The sequence below is a fragment of the Narcine bancroftii genome, chromosome 7, assembly GCF_036971445.1.
Source record: "Narcine bancroftii isolate sNarBan1 chromosome 7, sNarBan1.hap1, whole genome shotgun sequence".
NCBI classification, from domain to species: domain Eukaryota; kingdom Metazoa; phylum Chordata; class Chondrichthyes; order Torpediniformes; family Narcinidae; genus Narcine; species Narcine bancroftii.
The window spans coordinates 51,260,058-51,278,779 of NC_091475.1; the positions used below are offsets into that span (position 1 = coordinate 51,260,058).

Here is an 18,722-nt window from a genome sequence, read left to right on the forward strand (position 1 = left end):
GGTTAATAAGGGCTGATTGACATCCATCCACCTCGATGAATCATCATTCCTTCCACCACGACCACAATGTATCTACAACATGTAATATTTACAAAATACGTTGCAGTAATTTGCCAAGACTTCTCAGCATATCCTTAACCAATGCATCCAGTATCAAGAAAGAAGAAAACAGCAGAATGGAGAAAAATCCAACAAATGGATGAAAGAATGAGATTAAAATTAAGGAATGTGTTGTATTATCTTGGACAATTAATGAATTCTCCAGATGTTTGGTTATCTGAGATTAAATGTCAGTGTCAAATCATTAATTTGGGAGTGCTATTTTCAGCTCTGCTGTCAGAGCATTTTGAGAAAGGTTTTTAGAGTGGTGCTCTATGGAGCATTAGCTGGACCTGGTAACAAAAGAACAAAAAAAAAGAAAAAAGACATCCATTTTACCAGGTCAGAAAAAAAACTGCCAGATTTTTTTTTAAATAAAAGCACTGAGAGCTCTTTTGCTATTTATTCCTCAACCAGAAGTCTGGTAATACATTTGAAGTGTTATTGGATTTTGCTGTACATAAACTGATTTGACTGCTTTTCTGCATGATAATGTAAATACTTCAGGGTGATTTATTGTTGTGAATTGTTTTGGGATGCTTTAAAGTTGTGGCAAATTATTGGGAATACCTTGAAAATTAATCCTCAAAATTAAACCTAAAACAGGAAGTAGTGCAAGTAGAATTGTGGCAACAAAAAAACTAGAAAATGGTATTGGGACATATTAACAAAGAAAGTTATAGGATTCTGCAACCTGGGGAATTAGAGTTAATTAGATTTCCAAATGGTTTTTCACTTTGTATTTGGTTGAATGTCAGTTACAACAGCCATAGTAATTAATTGCCCAGAGCCTAGTTGGAATGATTTCAACAGACAGAAAGATTTGCATGGGAAGAAAGCTTTTAAATTGAATTCAGATGAATAGTTTTAACTGAATAGATATATTTCTTAACAGTTTATACTTTTAAATTGTCACATTTTGTCAATTTTTTCAAAACAAGTTGGTCATTTGTTAATAGTCTATTAATGCCAGAAACATTCAATATTTTTGCCAGTTCTGACAGCCAGCTCTGAAAGGGATCATGCTTTAGCATTCTTTCTGCAATTTCATGGGCCAGACTTGTTCTGGACTCTCCCATTCCCTCCTCATAATATGAAGAGCGAATGCAGAGTTTTGTCTGTTTGCACCAAGCTGGTTTGAACTTAGTCTTGTGACCAGTGCTCCACATGGACAGTTTGCCACCACTGCAGAATATGGGCCAATGTTGAATCTGTCTACCAGCATATTTTAAAAATTCATTTTAATTACTCATGCTTCATTGCTTGAAGAGACCATGGTGACGAAGCTTTCTGAGCAGTACAAGTTATATATATATGCTGTTGGAGTGTTTATGGATCTTGATTCAGTTATGATGGTCAAATGTTATTGTGTCACTTTTCAGTATTTTTTTATTTCAAAAATTATACACAGTGACATTTAAAATATAAAATATATTAAACTTTTTCTCACAAACACAACAAACAAAAATATAAACCAAACAGTTCCTCTCTCCCTCCCCCCTCCTCTTCCATACATACAGATGCAATCACCGACCGAGCTTGCTTACATATATTTTAAGTATAGAGAGTATAGTTGGGGAAACTATGTTTTTGTGTGTGTATATATGTGTATATTGGTTACTTTTATACCTATTTTTATTCCTTTTTATTACTGTATCTGGGCCCCTATGTGGTCCAGGTATGGCTCTAGTCTTTTACAAAAATTTCATATTTATTCTTTAAGTTGCATGTGATTTTGTTTCCCATAGTTCCATTTCACTTCGTCCATTTCCACAGTCCATTGTGCTATAAGTTGAGGGGAGTCGGACTTCCAAATGATTGTGACACATTTCTTCGCTACTGCCAATGCTATTTTTATAAATGAAATTTGAAATTTGTCGCATATTTCCATTAAATTACCTAATCAATATAGCTCTGAGTCGCCTGTGAAAGCCACTCCTGTTATCCTGGTTAATTTTTCTGCAATTTCTTCCAAAAATTGCCTCACTTTTATGCATGACCACGTGATATGTAAAAAAAAAAGTTCCTGTCTCAGTCCCACATCTGAAACACATCTCCGAAATTTCGACTTCTAATCTGTGTAACTTTTGTTGGGTAAAATAATTGGTGGAAAAATTATACTGAACCAGTCTATATCTTGCATTTACAATTGATGTCATACTGTCCTTACACCAATCTGATCAGCTTCTGTCTGAAATCACCACACTCAAGTCTGACTCCCATCTTTTTCTTAAGAATGATCTAAGCTGGAGAAAACCGAAGAAGTCCCATTGGCTACTCCATATTTGTGTTTTAATTGTTCAAAGGACGTAAGAGTTCCTTTTGTGTAACAGTCCTTAAATTTCTTATACCTTTGTCATATTGTGAACTTAATATTCTATTGCCCATGTTCATAGGCAATTACACATTTTTACACAATGGTGCTTTTATTAATATTCCTCCTTTTTTTTCCCTATACATTCATTAATTTCTTGCCATGTTCTAATCATATGTATTAGAATGGGGTTATCTGTCTTTTTCTTTAGTCATTTGAAACTCCATTTATAAAGTCCTTTGCTTCCCCCTCCTCCACTGAGTACATTTCCATTTGAATCCAAGATGGGGGGGGGGGGGGTTGTCTACAGTGAAGAAGGCTGTGCAGCTGGGTAATATTTTTTTGAAATCTGGATGTCTAAGTCCTCCCAGCCAGTAGTCCCATGTCAATTTTTCCAATACAATTCTTGGTACCTTATTATTCCATAGGACTGTCTAATATGGTTGTTTAGTAGCTTAAAAAAAAGTTTTTGAGTAGCAGAATAGGCTCCGATTTAAAAAGGTATTGCAGTCTTGACATCACTTTCATTTTGACGCAGTTAACCCTACCCACCAAAGTAATCGGTAAGTCTCTCTATTTCTGCCGGTCTCTTTCTATCTTCCCAGGAAGAGGAACATAATTTAGTTTGTACAGATTTTGTAAGTTGTCAGTTGCTATTCCAAGATATTTTATTCCATCCGTCTTCCATTTAAATTTACTTCATTTTTGGTATCTTTCATATTTAAAATTTGTCATGGCATTATCTCACTTTTGTAGCCTGATATTCTTCCATATTTTTCCCAGTGTTACTTGTAAATTTTCCAAAGATTTAGCTGGTTCTGACTGGTACAAAAGCACATCATTGACAAATAGACTGATTTTGTATTCTTCTTGCCCAACTTTGAAGGCCTTTATATCCGGATTCCTTCTTATCATTCTCTATCACTGGTTCAATTGCTAAAATAAAAGGTGCTGGGGATAGTGGGCATCACTGTCTACTCTTACTCAAGGGGAACACCGCCAACCTCTGATTATTTGTTATTATTTTAGCATGGTTTATGGTATAAAGATTTTAGCCAATTTATAAATGTTCTGCCAATACCAAATTTTTCCAGTGTTTTAAATAAAAAGGGCCATTCCAAACAGTCGAATGCTTTTTCCGTGTCTAGGAAAACTATAATATTTAGATTTATTCAGATTTTGCCATGTGTATTATCAAATAATCTTCTTAGACTATTTGAAGAATGCCTTCCTTTAACAAATCCTGCTTGGTCTGTATGTAACAGTTTTGGCAAGTATTGTCCTAACCTATAAGCCCATGCTTTTGCTAGTATCGTATAACGAGCATTTAAAAGGGATATTAGTCTGTATGATAAAGATTTTTGTGGGTCCCTATTCTTTTTTGATAATACTGTAATAATTGTGGTTGAGAATGACTCCAGGAGGGTCTGTGTTTCCACAGCTTAGTCCAGGATATCCATTAAAAGGGGCATTTATAATTCTTTGAATTGTCTATAAAATTCAGGTGGAAATCCATCCACTCCCATTGATTTATTAGCCTGTAGGTTGCCCAGAACTTTTCGATTTCTTCCCTTGTGAAGGGAGCATCTAATTCTATCCTTTCTCTCTCTTCCAGCCTTCGAAGTTTGACATTCAGCAAAAATTATTCCATTTTGTTCTCAAAACCTAGTAATTCTGATTTGATTGGTTTCGTGTAATATTGTCGAAAAGTGTCATTAATTTATTTTTTGCTTATACACTAGAATGTCTGTTACTGTTTTTATAACATTTATCATTCTTGATGACTCTTCTTTTAATCTGCCAACCTGTTCACCCAACTCATATTTTTACTGTTCTATATGTTTGTAGTGTTTATATCTTAGCTTTTTATTCTCCAGTAATCTGTATTCTTTTTGTAGTCCTGTTCTTTGATTTTTTTTCTAATTCTTTAATATTCTGCTCCAAACTGTTTACTTCTGTCATATGTTCCCTCTTAAGATTCTTCGTATAGGATATAATTTGTCCTCTTAAATATGCTTTAAGCATCTCCCACAGCAGCAAACTATTATTTGTTTCAGGAAATATTTCTATCTGTTGCTTTATAAATTCATAGAAGTCTGTTCTTTTAACCAATGTAGTATTGAGACACCATCTGTAAAATTGCTCTTGCTTTTCCATTGTTGCTATAGTTAATATTCATGGAGAATGGTCTGATAGAAGCCTCGCGAGATATTCTGTTTTTTATCACTCTACCATTTAACTGGGCAGACATTAAAAATAAGTGAATCCTTGTATGTTAGTCGTGTACCCTTGAGTAAAAAGAGTAGTCCAGTGGTTCTCAACTTTTTTCTTTCCACTCACATACCATTTTAAGTAATCCCTATGCCACCAGTGCTCTGTGATTAGTAAGGGATTGGTTAAGGTGGTATGTGGGTGGAAAGAAAAAGTTTGAAAACCAGTGTTTTGTCCTTTTGTTACCTCCATGGTTTCATAACTCCAAAGGAAATGGGCTGATTGCAATTTTACTCAAGCAAAATATTACAGTAACAATTGGGTCTCGAGCAGTGGTTCTCAAGAACATAGTTCTCAAGAACATAGAACAGGAGAGATTCTCCACCAGGTGCATGCCAAAGGAATTTGATGCCCTTGACTACCTCAACGGTAGAGCTGTCAGCAGAGAGTGATCCCTCCAGGCTCTCCTGAAGTCAACCACCATATCCTTTGTATTGTTATCTTTGCACCAGTCCATTAGTGTTTGCACCTCCTCTCTGTAAGCTGACTCATCATTCTTGCTTATGAGCCCCATCATGTTCATGTCATCAGTGAACTTGATGATGTGATTAAAACTATATCTCACTGCTCAGTCATGGGTTAGCAGGGTAAACAGCAGTGGGCTGACCTCGCAGCCCTGGGGGGCCCCCGTGCTTGGTGTGATGGTGTTGGACATGCTGTTTCTGATCCAGATTGCGGTCTTCCAGTCAGAAAGTCAAGGATCCAGTTGCAGAGGAAGATGTTTACGCCCAGGAGGTTCAACTTCCTGATCAAGTGCTGCAGTATGATTGTGTTGAATGCTGAGCTGAAATCTGTGAATAGCATTTGAACATACAAGACTTTATTTTCCAGGTGGGTGAGCGCTAGGCGAAGTGTGGTAACAATGGCATCACCTGTAGATCAGTCGTGATGGTACACAAACTGCAGGGGGTCCAATGAGGGGGGCAGTTGAGTCTTGATGTGCTCCATGATTAGCCTCTTGAAGCACTTCATGATGGTGGAAGTGAGTGCAACAGGATGGTGGTCATGAAGACAGGACACTGAGGGCTTCTTCTGCACAGGGATGATAGTGGCTACCTAGAAGCATGTTGATATGACTGCGCTACTCAGGGGGATATTGAAGGTGTCTTTGAGGATGTCAGCTAGTTGGTTCACACATCCTCTGAGTGCCCTGCCAGTGATGTTATCTGGTCCCACAGCCTTACAAGGGTTGGCCTTGAGCAGCATCCTTCTTAACAGATCCAAAACTGACAGTTGCATATTTGTTTTCCATTTCCTTCTTTCCAAACACTGAGCCTTTGCATATTTTTTGTATTTCTTTGGAAGAAACATGATTCATGTAGTGGTTCGGTTAACACTATTACAGTGCCAGTGACATGGGTTTGAATCTGGCACTGTTTGTATGTAATTAGTTCATTCTCCTTGTGTCTGTGTGGTTTTTCTCCAGGTGCTCCAGTTTCCTCCCACATTCCAAAGACAAATGGGATTAGTAGCTTCATGGTCACATGGGTGTATTTGGGCAGCATGGGCTTGTGGGACAGAAGGACCTGTTTCCTTGCTTTATCTCTAAATTAATATAGGTACATGATCCTTTATTCGAAACTCTTGGGGGACAGTGTGTTCAAAATTTTGGATTTTTCTGGATTTCGGAAAGCCCACCCAAATTGTGCTGCTGTATCCACCCCCACCCCCTTTGTAGAGCGCATCAAAAGAACCAAAGACTTGTTGATCCAAACCAAGGCTTTTATTAACTAAAAGACTGGAGCATATCACAAGTAGGTCGACCAGTCCAGAATGAGCTGGTCTGGCTAGGAGCAATCCTTTAAGACTTGCCAGTAGGTGTGGCTACACTCTCAGCCAATCATAGTCATCCTACACTCTTTCTTTGGCTTGGCTTCACGGACGAAGATTTATGGAGGGGTAAAATCCACGTCAGCTGCAGGCTCGTTTGTGGCTGACAAGTCTGATGCGGGACAGGCAGACACGGTTGCAGCGGTTGCAAGGGAAAATTGGTTGGTTGGGGTTGGGTGTTGGGTTTTTCCTCCTTTGTCTTTTGACAGTGAGGTGGGCTCTGCAGTCTTCTTCAAAGGAGGTTGCTGCCTGCCGAACTGTGAGGCGCCAAGATGCACGGTTTGAGGCGAGATCAGCCCACTGGCGGTGGTCAATGTGGCAGGCACCAAGAGCTTTCTTTAGGCAGTCCTTGTACCTCTTCTTTGGTGCACCTCTGTCTCGGTGGCCAGTGGAGAGCTCGCCATATAACACGATCTTGGGAAGGCGATGGTCCACCATTCTGGAGACGTGACCTACCCAGTGCAGTTGGATCTTCAGCAGCGTGGATTCGATGCTGTCGGCCTCTGCCATCTCGAGTACTTTGATGTTGGAGATGAAGTTGCTCCAATGAATGTTGAGGATGGAGCGGACACCACGCTGGTGGAATTGTTCTTGGTGACGTAGGTGATGCCGGTAAAGGACCCATGATTCGGAGCCGAACAGGAGTGTGGGTATGACAACGGCTCTGTATACGCTAATCTTTCTGAGGTTTTTCAGTTGGTTGTTTTTCCAGACTCTTTTGTGTAGTCTTCCAAAGGCGCTATTTGCCTTGGCGAGTCTGTTGTCTATCTCGTTGTCGATCCTTGTATCTGATGAAATGGTGCAGCCGAGATAGGTAAACTGGTTGACCGTTTTGAGTTTTGTGTGCGCGATGGAGATGTGGGGGGGCTGGTAGTCATGGTGGGGAGCTGGCTGATGGAGGACCTCAGTTTTCTTCAGGCTGACATCCAGGCCGAACATTTTGGCAGTTTCCGCAAAACAGGATGTCAAGCGCTGAAGAGCTGGCTCTGAATGGGCAACTAAAGCAGCATCGTCTGCAAAGAGTAGTTCACGGACAAGTTGCTCTTTTGTCTTGGTGTGAGCTTGCAGGCGCCTCAGATTGAAAAGACTGCCATCCGTGCAGTACCGGATGTAGACAGCATCTTCATTGTTGAGGTCTTTCATGGCTTGTTTCAGCATCATGCTGAAGAAGATTGAAAAGAGGGTTGGTGCGAGAACGCAGCCTTGCTTCACGCCATTGTTAATGGAGAAGGGTTTAGAGAGCTCATTGCTGTATCTGACCCGACCTTGTTGGTTTTCGTGCAGTTGGATAACCATGTTGAGGAACTTAGCGGGGCATCTGAGGCGCTCTAGTATTTGCCAAAGCCCTTTCCTGCTCACGGTGTCGAAGGCTTTGGTGAAGTCAACAAAGGTGATGTAGAGTCCTTTGTTTTGTTCTCTGCACTTTTCTTGGAGCTGTCTGAGGGCAAAGACCATGTCAGTAGTTCCTCTGTTTGCGCGAAAGCCGCACTGTGACACTGTGACTAGGTATTATTCTATTTAGGAGAATCCTAGTGAAGATTTTGATTGCAATGGAGAGCAGCGTGATTCCCCTGTAGTTTGAGCAGTTTGATTTCTCACCTTTGTTTTTGTACAGGGTGATGATGATGGCATCACGAAGGTCCTGAGGCAGGTTTCCATGGTCCCAGCAGAGTTTGAAAAACTCATGCAGTTTGGCATGCAGAGTTTTGCCGCCAGCCTTCCAGACCTGTGGGGGGATTCCATCCATACCTGCTGCTTTTCCACTTTTCAGTTGTTCAATTGCCTTATATGTCTCTTCCCGGGTGAGGACCTCATCCAGCTCTAGACTTAAGGGCTGTTGAGGGAGCTGGAGCAGGGCGGATTCTTGGACTGAGCGGTTGGCACTGAAAAGAGATTGGAAGTGTTCGGTTGAAGATGGAGATCTTGTCGCTGAGGAGGACTTTGCAGTCTGAGCTGCGCAGCGGGCTTTGGACTTGGGCTGAGGGGCCGTACCCAGCCTTTAGAGCCTCGTAAAAACCCCTGAAGTCACCAATGTCCGCGCTGAGCTGGGTTTGTTTGGCGAGGCTAGTCCACCACTCATTTTGGATCTCTCAGAGTTTGCACTGAAGATGGCTGCATACGCGACGGAAGGCTTGTTTCTTCTCTGGCCAGGACGGCTTTGCAAGGTGAGCCTGGTGGGCAGCTTGCTTCTTTGCCAGCAGCTCCTGGATTTCCTGGTTGTTTTCGTTGAATCAGTCCTTGTTTTTCCTGGAGGAGAAGCCCAGTACCTCTTCAGTGGATTGCAGTATGGCAGTCTTCAGCTGGTCCCAGAGGGTTTCAGGGGACGAGTCCGTGAGGCGGATTGCATCCTCGAGCTTTGCTTTGAGGTTTTCCTGTAAGTTTCATCTCACTTCGTCTGACTGCAAGTTTCCAACATTGAACCTCTTTCTGGGGGCTTTACTGTTCCTGGACTTTGGCTTGAAGCGAAGGTTGAGCTTGGGCCCTTGGCCACCCAACCGCCTTCTCCAACCGTGGTTCCTCGGCAGTCTCTCCCGGCCGCCAGCCGCTCGGACATCTCCCCCGACCACAGTCCCTTGGCCACCAGTCCTTCGGCCACCCGGCCGTCTCCCCTGGCCTCTGGTCCCTCAGCCGCCTCCCCTGACCGCCCGACAGTCTCCCCCGGACGCCCAGCAGACTTCCCCGACTGCGATCCCTCAGCCCACTCCCCCGACCACCGGCCCCTTGGCCACCTGGCAGTCTCCCCTGGCTGCCCAGCAGACTCCCCCGGCCACCCGGCAGACTCCCCCGGCCGCCGGTCCCTCGGCCACTCGGCAGTCTCCCCTGACCACCGGTGCATTGGCCGTCTCCCCCGACCGCTGGTCCCCACTTGCTGGATTTTGGAGCTTTCCAGATTTTAGATGTCCGGATAAAGGATCATGTACCTGTATTTTAAAATTAAAATCAAAATGTGGAAGTTGCCAGGCATTTTTGTACAATAAGTAATAATATTACAAAATGGAAAAAATTCTGTGTGATTCAGTTTTATAATAACTTGTTTTTAAAAAAATTAATATTTTGGTGGGAACATAAATGGACCAAGAATAATTGCTATACAAGTTATACTTTTAGTTGAATTGGCAGACATCAGTCAAGTCAACAATTGTAGTGCAGTCAACAATTGGAATGCTCTGTTGCTTTGCTATCCATGACCAATACCTCAGAAAAGGTTTATAAAAAGACAGTCAGAGGTCTTGTTCCTGACCCTATTGAAAAAATAGGTAGATGACAATTCAAAACAAAATCTTGCCAATGGAGATGTCCTTTCAAAAGAATGATACTGCATCCTGTATCAGCCAGCTAATTTACCCTGTTGTCACTTTGACAATTTTTATTCGATGAGATATCATGAATCGTGATGAAAAATTCTGCTTCCAACAGAGAAGTATACTACCATTGTGTGGCTTGGAGATGAAACAATAATTTTAAGCTTTCAAATCTTGTCTTTTACATCTGCCTGTCAGTTTCCAATGAGTGGGAAGTAACTGCAGATGGGTAGAGGTGCCAACCCTAAGATTTTAATGGGGGTGGTTAGTGGGCTGGCCAATCTTATCACAGAAACTAGAGATATCTCTCTCTTTGTGTCCCCAAGATTTACAGAATCAGTGGTGAAAGGCAGGGAAATTATATAACGAATAGTAGCTTGATGTTACATTGTTTTGTGGTAACATACCAATGTTTTATGATCTTTTGTAGAAAAAAAGAGCATTTATAAATGCCACACCTCAGTCCACCAATGCCATGTGCTTGTTCAGAGGAAGGCATTCTCCCCTCAGTGCCACACCCAGAAGAATATGCTGTTATAGCAATGAGACCTGTCTCGCATCCTGTAGCTTTGCATGTTGTGAAAGGATGAAAGAGTGACTAGAACCAAAGGTGTCATTTTCTTATTTGCAGCATGTTGCACTTCCAAAGGAGATATAAACTTGTCCACCAAGTGTGAAGAACTGTATGCTCAATATAAAGTCATCTTTGTTTGTAAAGGTCTCTGTGAAACAATGAATTAATTCTCAGGAAAAATAGATACCTGAAAAAAAGGACATTTAATTAAGGGTCAAATATTGCATGGTAAAATTTACAAAAAATGCATAAAAATTAGGATCTGTGGTCAGCCTTCAAAGTACAAAGACTTTTCAGAATTTCATTCAAAAGATGTGCGCCCTGAACATGAATTGTGAGGAAATTTTGTTAAAGAATCAGTCTTTGTGAACTCCCTGCATTTACTGTAATTGGGTTAAACATTTTTTCAGTTGTAAAGATAAGCAAATTTACTGAAAAATGTAATCCTGATTTTGAAAATAATTGGCAACAGGGGGTGGGGGTTGGGGAGAAAGAAGGATAACTCATACAGGGTTCTCAGGTGTCCAGTATTTACTACTTCTCATTCTTTGTTTGCTACAGATCTTTGTAATGTGCTTACTTTCAAAGTGGAAACCTTTAAACTGAATTTATTTACTTTGGTTCATGGTAGGTTTTCCATGTAACCACTGTCAATTTTTTTCCTATAGTGACTTGGCTGGTGAACTGGAAAATAGAAAACAAAGTACTTTTCAATATAGAGTGGATAATCAAAGTGTGGTCCTGAAAGATAGTAAGTTCTGAGCAGCATTGAAATCATATTTAAGGAACACCTATTAACAATATTACCTTATTTAATAAGTGAGAAGTAATTTGATTGTAATTTTTTAAATTGGTACCTCTCAAAATAATGTTGAATTAATTATTGTATCACATAAATTTGAGAACAAAAGGGGTGACTTGTCTATGGTTTGAATTAGCCTTATGCTGTGTGATCACTGAGAGCCTTTGCTTTCTAAACTGATATTGAGGCAAAAGGTTGACGTGGAAAGGAGAGCTGATGGACTGTTTCTGAATTTTGCCTTGATAAATTGCAGTGATTTTCTTTTATTGTTTTGCTTACAGCTTTTCAGGATAATTGGGTGTCTGAATTCTTCACTAAAGTGGAATTGTTGCACTTGGAAACACAGAGTTCTTCAATTATGGAAGTTTTTTATCTTCCCTTTCACATAGGAAAATGCCACTGTACCATTTTCTTAGTCGACGATCAGGTACATTTCAATGCTTATTTTCTTTAATTGTCACTGGAACATTGAAAATTAGGTTGAGTACAAGTCAGACTATTTTACAGCAGAATTTTAAATCAGATTTTGATAGAGCATCAAAGAATTTCTCAACAAGTGAGGTTAAATTAAAACCACATAAAAATGCAAAGACTGCAGATGCTGGAATTTGGAGCAAAGAATTGCTGGAAGAACTCAGCAGGTCAGACAACATTTGACTTGCTGAGTTCCTCCAGCAATGATTTCCAAATTAATTTATTTCCAAATTAAATTCAAACAATAACGCATTGGCCCTGTTGATGGGGATATGTGGGGAAACCTTGCAAGGTTTGAACGTGAAAAATGCCGATCTGTATCTCTATGGACTTATTTAAATAAACCAATTGCCCATGCTGCCATCCAGATTGTGGGAGAGAATGTAGCAAATGGCAGGAAGCTGTAGGTGGGGAACCATCATGGAAATGATATCTCTTGCATTGAACCAAGGCAGTGAGTATCAACTCAAGATGGAGGCTGGGATTTGGGGTAAGGAGCAAGGACATAGAATTAGAGAATTGTTTTGATGAAATAGAGTATATTCCGCACATTGAATAATTTCTGGCTTCCAGTGAAGCCTTCCTGTTTGTCCCATTTTCCTGCTCTTTTCTCAGAGTCCTACAAACTATTCCAACTCAAGTGAAATTGCAATTTATTATTGGCTGTGTGGAATGCCAAATTCTCATGAGGCCTATTTTAATTTAGTAGTGGGGATAAGGAATGGGTTAGTGAGAGGTGGTGAAAAGATACTGATATTGAATTGAATTGAGTTGATTCTTGTCACATGCACTAAGATGCATTGAAAAACTTTATTTTGCATGCTATACAGGCAACTCAACCAGTATATATTTCAAAATAGCGCAAGAATTAAAACAAAACATAAATGCAAGGTTTAGTGTCACATTTTTCAGAGAAAGTGGTAGTTAAATGGTGAAATGCATCATCTGTCAGGAATGAGAGCTCCGTTGAAGAACTTGACAACAAATTACTTATAATTTAAGAGATAAATATCATATATTTTGGAACATATGGAGCCCCTATTTACAAACTGTTGGCATTAAAATTTAAATGAATATCGAACATTCCCTTTCTCTTCTGGGCCTCAATATATATTTTATACATTTAAAGATATTGGAAATACTCCTGTTGTGGTTTTCTTGTCCCTTTTCTCTTTTTCAGTTTGTAGGGGGGAGGGGGTGGGGAATTAATAGTTTTTCTTTTTTTAGTTTCTTTTCATATTTTATAAAATGCCACATGTTTTTGGATTAAGTTTGAAATATTGTAATATGATTGCTAAGTGATTTTATTTTAAATAAAGTTTAAAAAATAAATTAAAATAAAGAATCTGATAACAATAGGAAAGAAAACGTCCCTAAGTCTGGAGGTGCATGTTTCAAACCTGTGTATATTTTGCCCAATAGGAGGGAAAGAAAAGAATGTGACTGGAGTGGGTTGCATCCATTATTTGTTAGCTGTTTTCCCAAGAAAGTAAGAGCTGAAGATAAAGCCAATGAAGAGAGGTTGATTTGCATGATGGCTTGAATGGCATTCACAGAGCTCTGCAGTTTTATGCAGGCATGGACAGAGTCGTTCCCATTCCAAGCCTTGCTGCATCCAGACAGGATACTTTTCTATGATGCATCAATAAGAATTAGTAAAGGACACTTGGAACATGCAAATTTTCTTTGGCTTTTGAATTATTTTGGATTGCAGACTGGTGAAAGTTGGCAGTAGAGATGCAGCCCTGCTCCGCAGGGTTTTAATTCACGGTTTGTTTAAGGATTTGATGGTGTTTTTTTTCAATCCTTCTACCTCACGGCCTGTGCCCAGGATGGTGATGCTTGTGCTGGGCATCATACATGAAGGGTTGCAGACTGACGCAGGACACCAGAAAGGTACAGCACGGTTGATGTAGCAGTTAGAGCGATTGGAACAGGGGTTTGAATCCCACGCTGTCTGTAAGGAGTTTGTACATTCTCCCCATGTAAGCATGGGTTTTCCCTTGGGGGTCCAATTTCCTCCCACCGTTCAAAACTTACCGAGGGTGTAGGTTCATTTATTTTGGGTGTAATTGGGCAGCAATGACTCATGGGCCATAATGGCTTGTTATCATTCTGTCAGTGTAAATTTTTGAGAAGGAGAAGCAGCAGAGATGACCCTACTGGATGGTGACCATAGCAATGGACCAGTGACGTGTCCAGTGGCTGAAAGACCCACACAGGCTATGGGCTGTTAGCGACTTGCGGTCGAGGGACTCACACACACACATATTGCAGGCTGCTGGAGACTGGCTCAATACGATGCCGAGGTCAAGAGGGGCTCCAGGAGGGCATCGAGTGCTGAAGGCTTCCTGATCATATTGGAGTTTGGTATCTGGAGCTCGGGTTGCCGATGGTTTGAAGTGCAATTTGTGCAGCTACGGAGGTTTTGCGAGCTCTGGAGGTGAATCCATGGATACCCCGAGTCTCTGAAGGAACTCTCTTTTGCTTCTCTTTATTAGGGGTGCTGGACAATGTTAATGGTGACTCTTTGTTTGCCTTACAGCAGGAATTAATTGAAGAATATAATTTTTAATGTATTATTACATTATTGTATACATTTTGGTTTGACCATGAAGAAATTATAGCACTTTTTATATTTCATTCCCACATTTCAGGCACCATAATTTTTGGGACATTTGGCTTCACAGGTGTGAGTACTCAGGTATGTTTTATTGCTTCACTGGTGCAGGCATAAGAGAGAGAGGCTTGCTTTGAAGCTTTTGATCACCTTTGGATTCTGTAGTTGCCATCTTTCAACATGAGGACCAGAGTTCTGCCAATGAAGGTCAAAGAAACCATTATGAGGCTGAAAGACAAAGATAAAATAGTTAGAGATATTGCTCAAACCTTAGGATTACCAAAATCAGCTGTTTGGAATATCATTAAGAAGAAAGAGTGTACTGAAGAGCTTAATAATTGCAAAGGGACTGATATTCCAAGCAAGATCCCCACTCCTGATGACTGAAGAATTCTCATCATAATGAAGAAAAATGCCCAAACACCTGTCTGACAGATCAGAAGCACTCTTCAGGAGGTGGGTGTGGATGTACCAATGACATCTGTTCACAGAAGACTTCATGAACAGAAATTCAGAGGCTACAATACAAGATTCAAACCACCAGTTCACCTCAGAAACAGGATGGCCAGATTACAGTTTGCCAAGAAACATTTAAAAGAGCCTGCAGAATTCTGGAAAAAGATCTTGTGGACATTAATCAGAGTGATGACAAGAGCAAAGCATAGAGGTGTAAAGGAACTGTCCAAGATCCAAAGCAAACCACCTCATCTGTAAAACATGGTGGGGTGTGGATGTTCTGACCTTGTTATGTACGGTTGCCACAGGTACAGGTGCACTTATCTTCATTGCTGATGGCCGGAGGAAAATTAATTCTGAGGTGAATAGTCAGTCACCTGATCTAAATCCAATTGAGCAATCCTTCCTTATGCTGAAGAGAAAACTGAAGGGGACAAGGCCCAGAAACAAGCAGGAGCTGAAGGTGGCTGCAGTCGAGGCCAGGCAGAGCATCACCAGAGAAGATACTTAGCACCTGGTGATGTCTGTGAATCACAGACTTCAAGTAGTCAATGCATGCAAGAGACATGCCACAAAATACTAAATGTGACTACTTTAATATACATGCCAGTACTATGCATAAGAAGTGTATAATTTCTACACAGTTGAGGAAAATGTACATAAATTCCCTTTAATAAAATTTGGAATGTGCACTTTAATCATGTGAATTGTTTGATTACAAATTTAAAGCAGTGTAAAAAGTAAAAGTCCCAAACATTATGGAGGGGCCTGTAAATGTCCTGTTCCAGCAGGTTTTTTTGGGGTTCTACCATCAGTATTTTTGGATTCATCATCCTTACATTAATCATTAACCTGCGCTCTTCAAATGCGACTGTCAAGCAGCCTGTCAGTCTAGAACGTGAGCATCCAGTAGCATGTCAAATTAGAATTCAAAGCTGAGGCTATTATCTCAACTTTGTTTAAAGACTACTGTATCAATACTGTGCTTTCTGATCAATTTTCCTTTTGCTTGGTGGCAGTGATGGGGCAAAATGACAGATAGGCACCAGAAATTCTCTGGGACCTTCAGATCTCGCTGGAATTTTCACATAGCGTCTTGAGTTCTTTTATGTATAGTTTAATCTTGTTTATTATTTCATCTCAATGTTGGAGTTCTGACAATATACTCCTGCATTAAAAATTTGGAAGAATTTTGAACTTTGGATATGTGACTCCATGATTGTCTGGCCCAAAGAGAACTGTTTTCTGTTGTGAATGATACCACATAAGCTGGATGATTAAATGTGGCTCTCAGTCTCTGAGTGACAATGTTGTTAGTCCCTTCTCAATTCCTCCCATGCGAATTCCAATAAAATATTCCTTTCAGAACATTCGCCTTCCTTTTTATATTTAATCTGCATTTCCAGAAATATAATTCTTTGTCTTTTTTTTAATTACCATGCAGTTTTTTATTATTGATAATCAAATTTATTTTACAGGTTGGTGAATTTGTTTACAGTCTTGAAGGAACTGGCAATATCCCATTACCCTCCACAGGACTACAAGTGTTTAGTCTCAGTGCAATACAGAACCATTGTATTGCTTCAGGTATTGTAGATCTTAATTTCTTGTTGCATCTGCTCAGTTGAATCAGTGAAAACAATTTCTATCTAATTATGATGTGAAAACCAGCATGGAAATTCATGTGGGCTGTGACACCATGTGGCAATGCAATGGAAAGGGCAACTGGCCAATAAAATGGGCTGCTGCCTGTTTTGCTCTGCTCTTCAAAATTAATTTGAACCCCACTGTATCTTCTTTATTGCATAAAATATCATAAATTTAACTTTAGGGATTTGTATATTTACAGCAGCTAAAGATCAAATTGCATGCTGTAAGATTGAATGTGACTTGTACATTTATATCAGTGAAGGAACAAGCTGCATATTAAAATAAAAAACCACTTGCTAAATATTTTATAATTTACCAGCAAACAGAATTGTATTCAATTTTTTTGAAAAAAATACATGAATACTCTAAAGGAGCTCAGGTGGACAATTCCTTTTGAGCTCCCTGACCATAAAAGATCGGTGTACGTGAAATATTTAATTATCCTGTCCAGATAACAGCCATTGAGATATTTTTAAAAAAATATATTTACTTCATTCTGAACATGGAACATAGACCACAACAGCACATTATTGGCCCTTCAGCTCATGATGTTGTGACAACCATTATATACTTAACAAAAAGGATCCCTCCTTATGCCAAAACCTTCTATTTTTCTTTCATCTATATGCCCATCTAAGAGTCTCTTAAGTGCCCCTGTTGTTCCAGCCTCCACCACCACCCTTGACAATGGATTCCAGGTACCTACAATTCTCTGTAAAAGAAAACATCCTTATATCCCTCCTAAACTTTTGTACCTACACTTGTCCTTTGGCATTTGCAACTCCCACCCTGGGAAAAAAGTGTTGGCTGTCTACCTTAGTTATACTTCTCATAATCTTATACACCCTCTATTAAGTCACTAATCCTTCTTTGTTCCAAAAGTAAAAGCCATAGCTCTGCTTACCTTGCCTCAAAAGACATGTTTTATAATTCAGTCAACATTGTGGTAAATCTCCTCTGCACCCTCTCAATGGCTTCCACATCCTTCCTGTAATGAACTGAACATAATATTCTAAGTGTGGTCTCACCAGGGATTTGTGAATCTGCAAGATTACCTCACAATTCCTGAACTCAATCTCCCAACTAATGAAGCCCGGCATAGCATAGACCTTCTTAACTATCACATCAACTTGTGAAACAACCTTGAGAGATTTATGGATTTGGACCCCAGGTCCCTCTGTTTTTCCGCACTGTTAAGTATCCCATCATTAACCAAGTACTTTATCTTCCAAAATGCATAACCTCACACTTACCTGGATTGAATTCCATCTGCCATTTTTCCTGTCAATATCCTGTTGTAACCTACGTCACTATCCACATGCCTCCAACCATATCATCCACAAACTTACTGACCCATCCCTCAACTTCTTCATCCAGGTCATTGATAAAAATCACAACGAGCAGGGTACCAGAATAAATCCATGTAGAACTCCACTAGTCCCTGACCTCTAGGAAGAATTATTTTCATGCATAACTACTCTCTGCTTTCTACAGGCAAGCACATTTTGAAACCCCACAGCCTATGTTTCATGGCTCCCATGTCTCATGACTTTATGATTAAGTCTCCCATGGGGGACCTTGCCAAATACCTTTATAAAATCCATGTACACCACATCTACCACGCCACATCAATTTCTTTTGTTACCTCCTTTAAAAAAAATCAATTTGGCTTGTGAGGCACAATCTTCTCACAAAGCCATACTGACCATCCCTAAGAAGACTATACTTCCCTAAATGCTCCAAAATCCTGTCCTTAAATATCCTCTCCAATAGCTAGCCCAGCAGTGAGGTAAGACTCACTGGTCTATAATCTCCAGAATTCTCCTTATTACCTTTTTTAAATGAGGGGACCACATTTGCCATTCTTCAATCCTCCAGCACCTCCCCATGGCCATGGAGGATTCAAATATCATCACCAATGCCCCAGCAATCTCTTCCTTCCCTTCCCATAACAATCTAGGGTATATCTCATCTGGTCCCAGGTACTTCTCAATCCTAATTTTTTTAAGAAGATTCATGACTTCCTCTTCCTTCATCTCAAAATGCTCCAGCTCAAAAGCTTGTTCTGTTCTGATTTCACCTTGACTAATCTCCTTTCCTCTGGTGAATACAGAAGCAAATTATTAATTGAGGACCTCCCCAAACTTCTCCACCTCCAGGCACCCATTGCCTCATTTATCCTTAAGCGGCCTTACTTTCACTCTTGTCATCCTTCTCTTCATGTAAGCAAAGAATGACTTTGAAGGTTTTCCTTAATCCTACTTGCCAAGGAATTCTCATGCCCACTTCTAGCTCTCCCAAGTTCTTTCTTAAGTTCCTTCCTGGCTACC

The 18,722-nt window shown here is 40.2% G+C and overlaps 1 protein-coding gene across 6 annotated transcripts in view; it reads left to right on the forward strand.

Annotated features, from left to right (window-relative positions):
• The window catches only part of LOC138738909 (cilia- and flagella-associated protein 47-like), a 614,550-nt gene that overhangs the window by 346,178 nt on the left and 249,650 nt on the right, over window positions 1–18,722 (forward strand). For all 6 annotated transcript variants that reach the window (XM_069890090.1, XM_069890093.1, XM_069890088.1 and 3 more), the window contains 3 exons: window positions 11,059–11,141; window positions 11,474–11,619; window positions 16,221–16,329. In XM_069890090.1, the coding sequence (XP_069746191.1) occupies window positions 11,059–11,141; window positions 11,474–11,619; window positions 16,221–16,329 (338 nt within the window). The remainder of the gene's footprint in view (window positions 1–11,058; window positions 11,142–11,473; window positions 11,620–16,220; window positions 16,330–18,722) is intronic.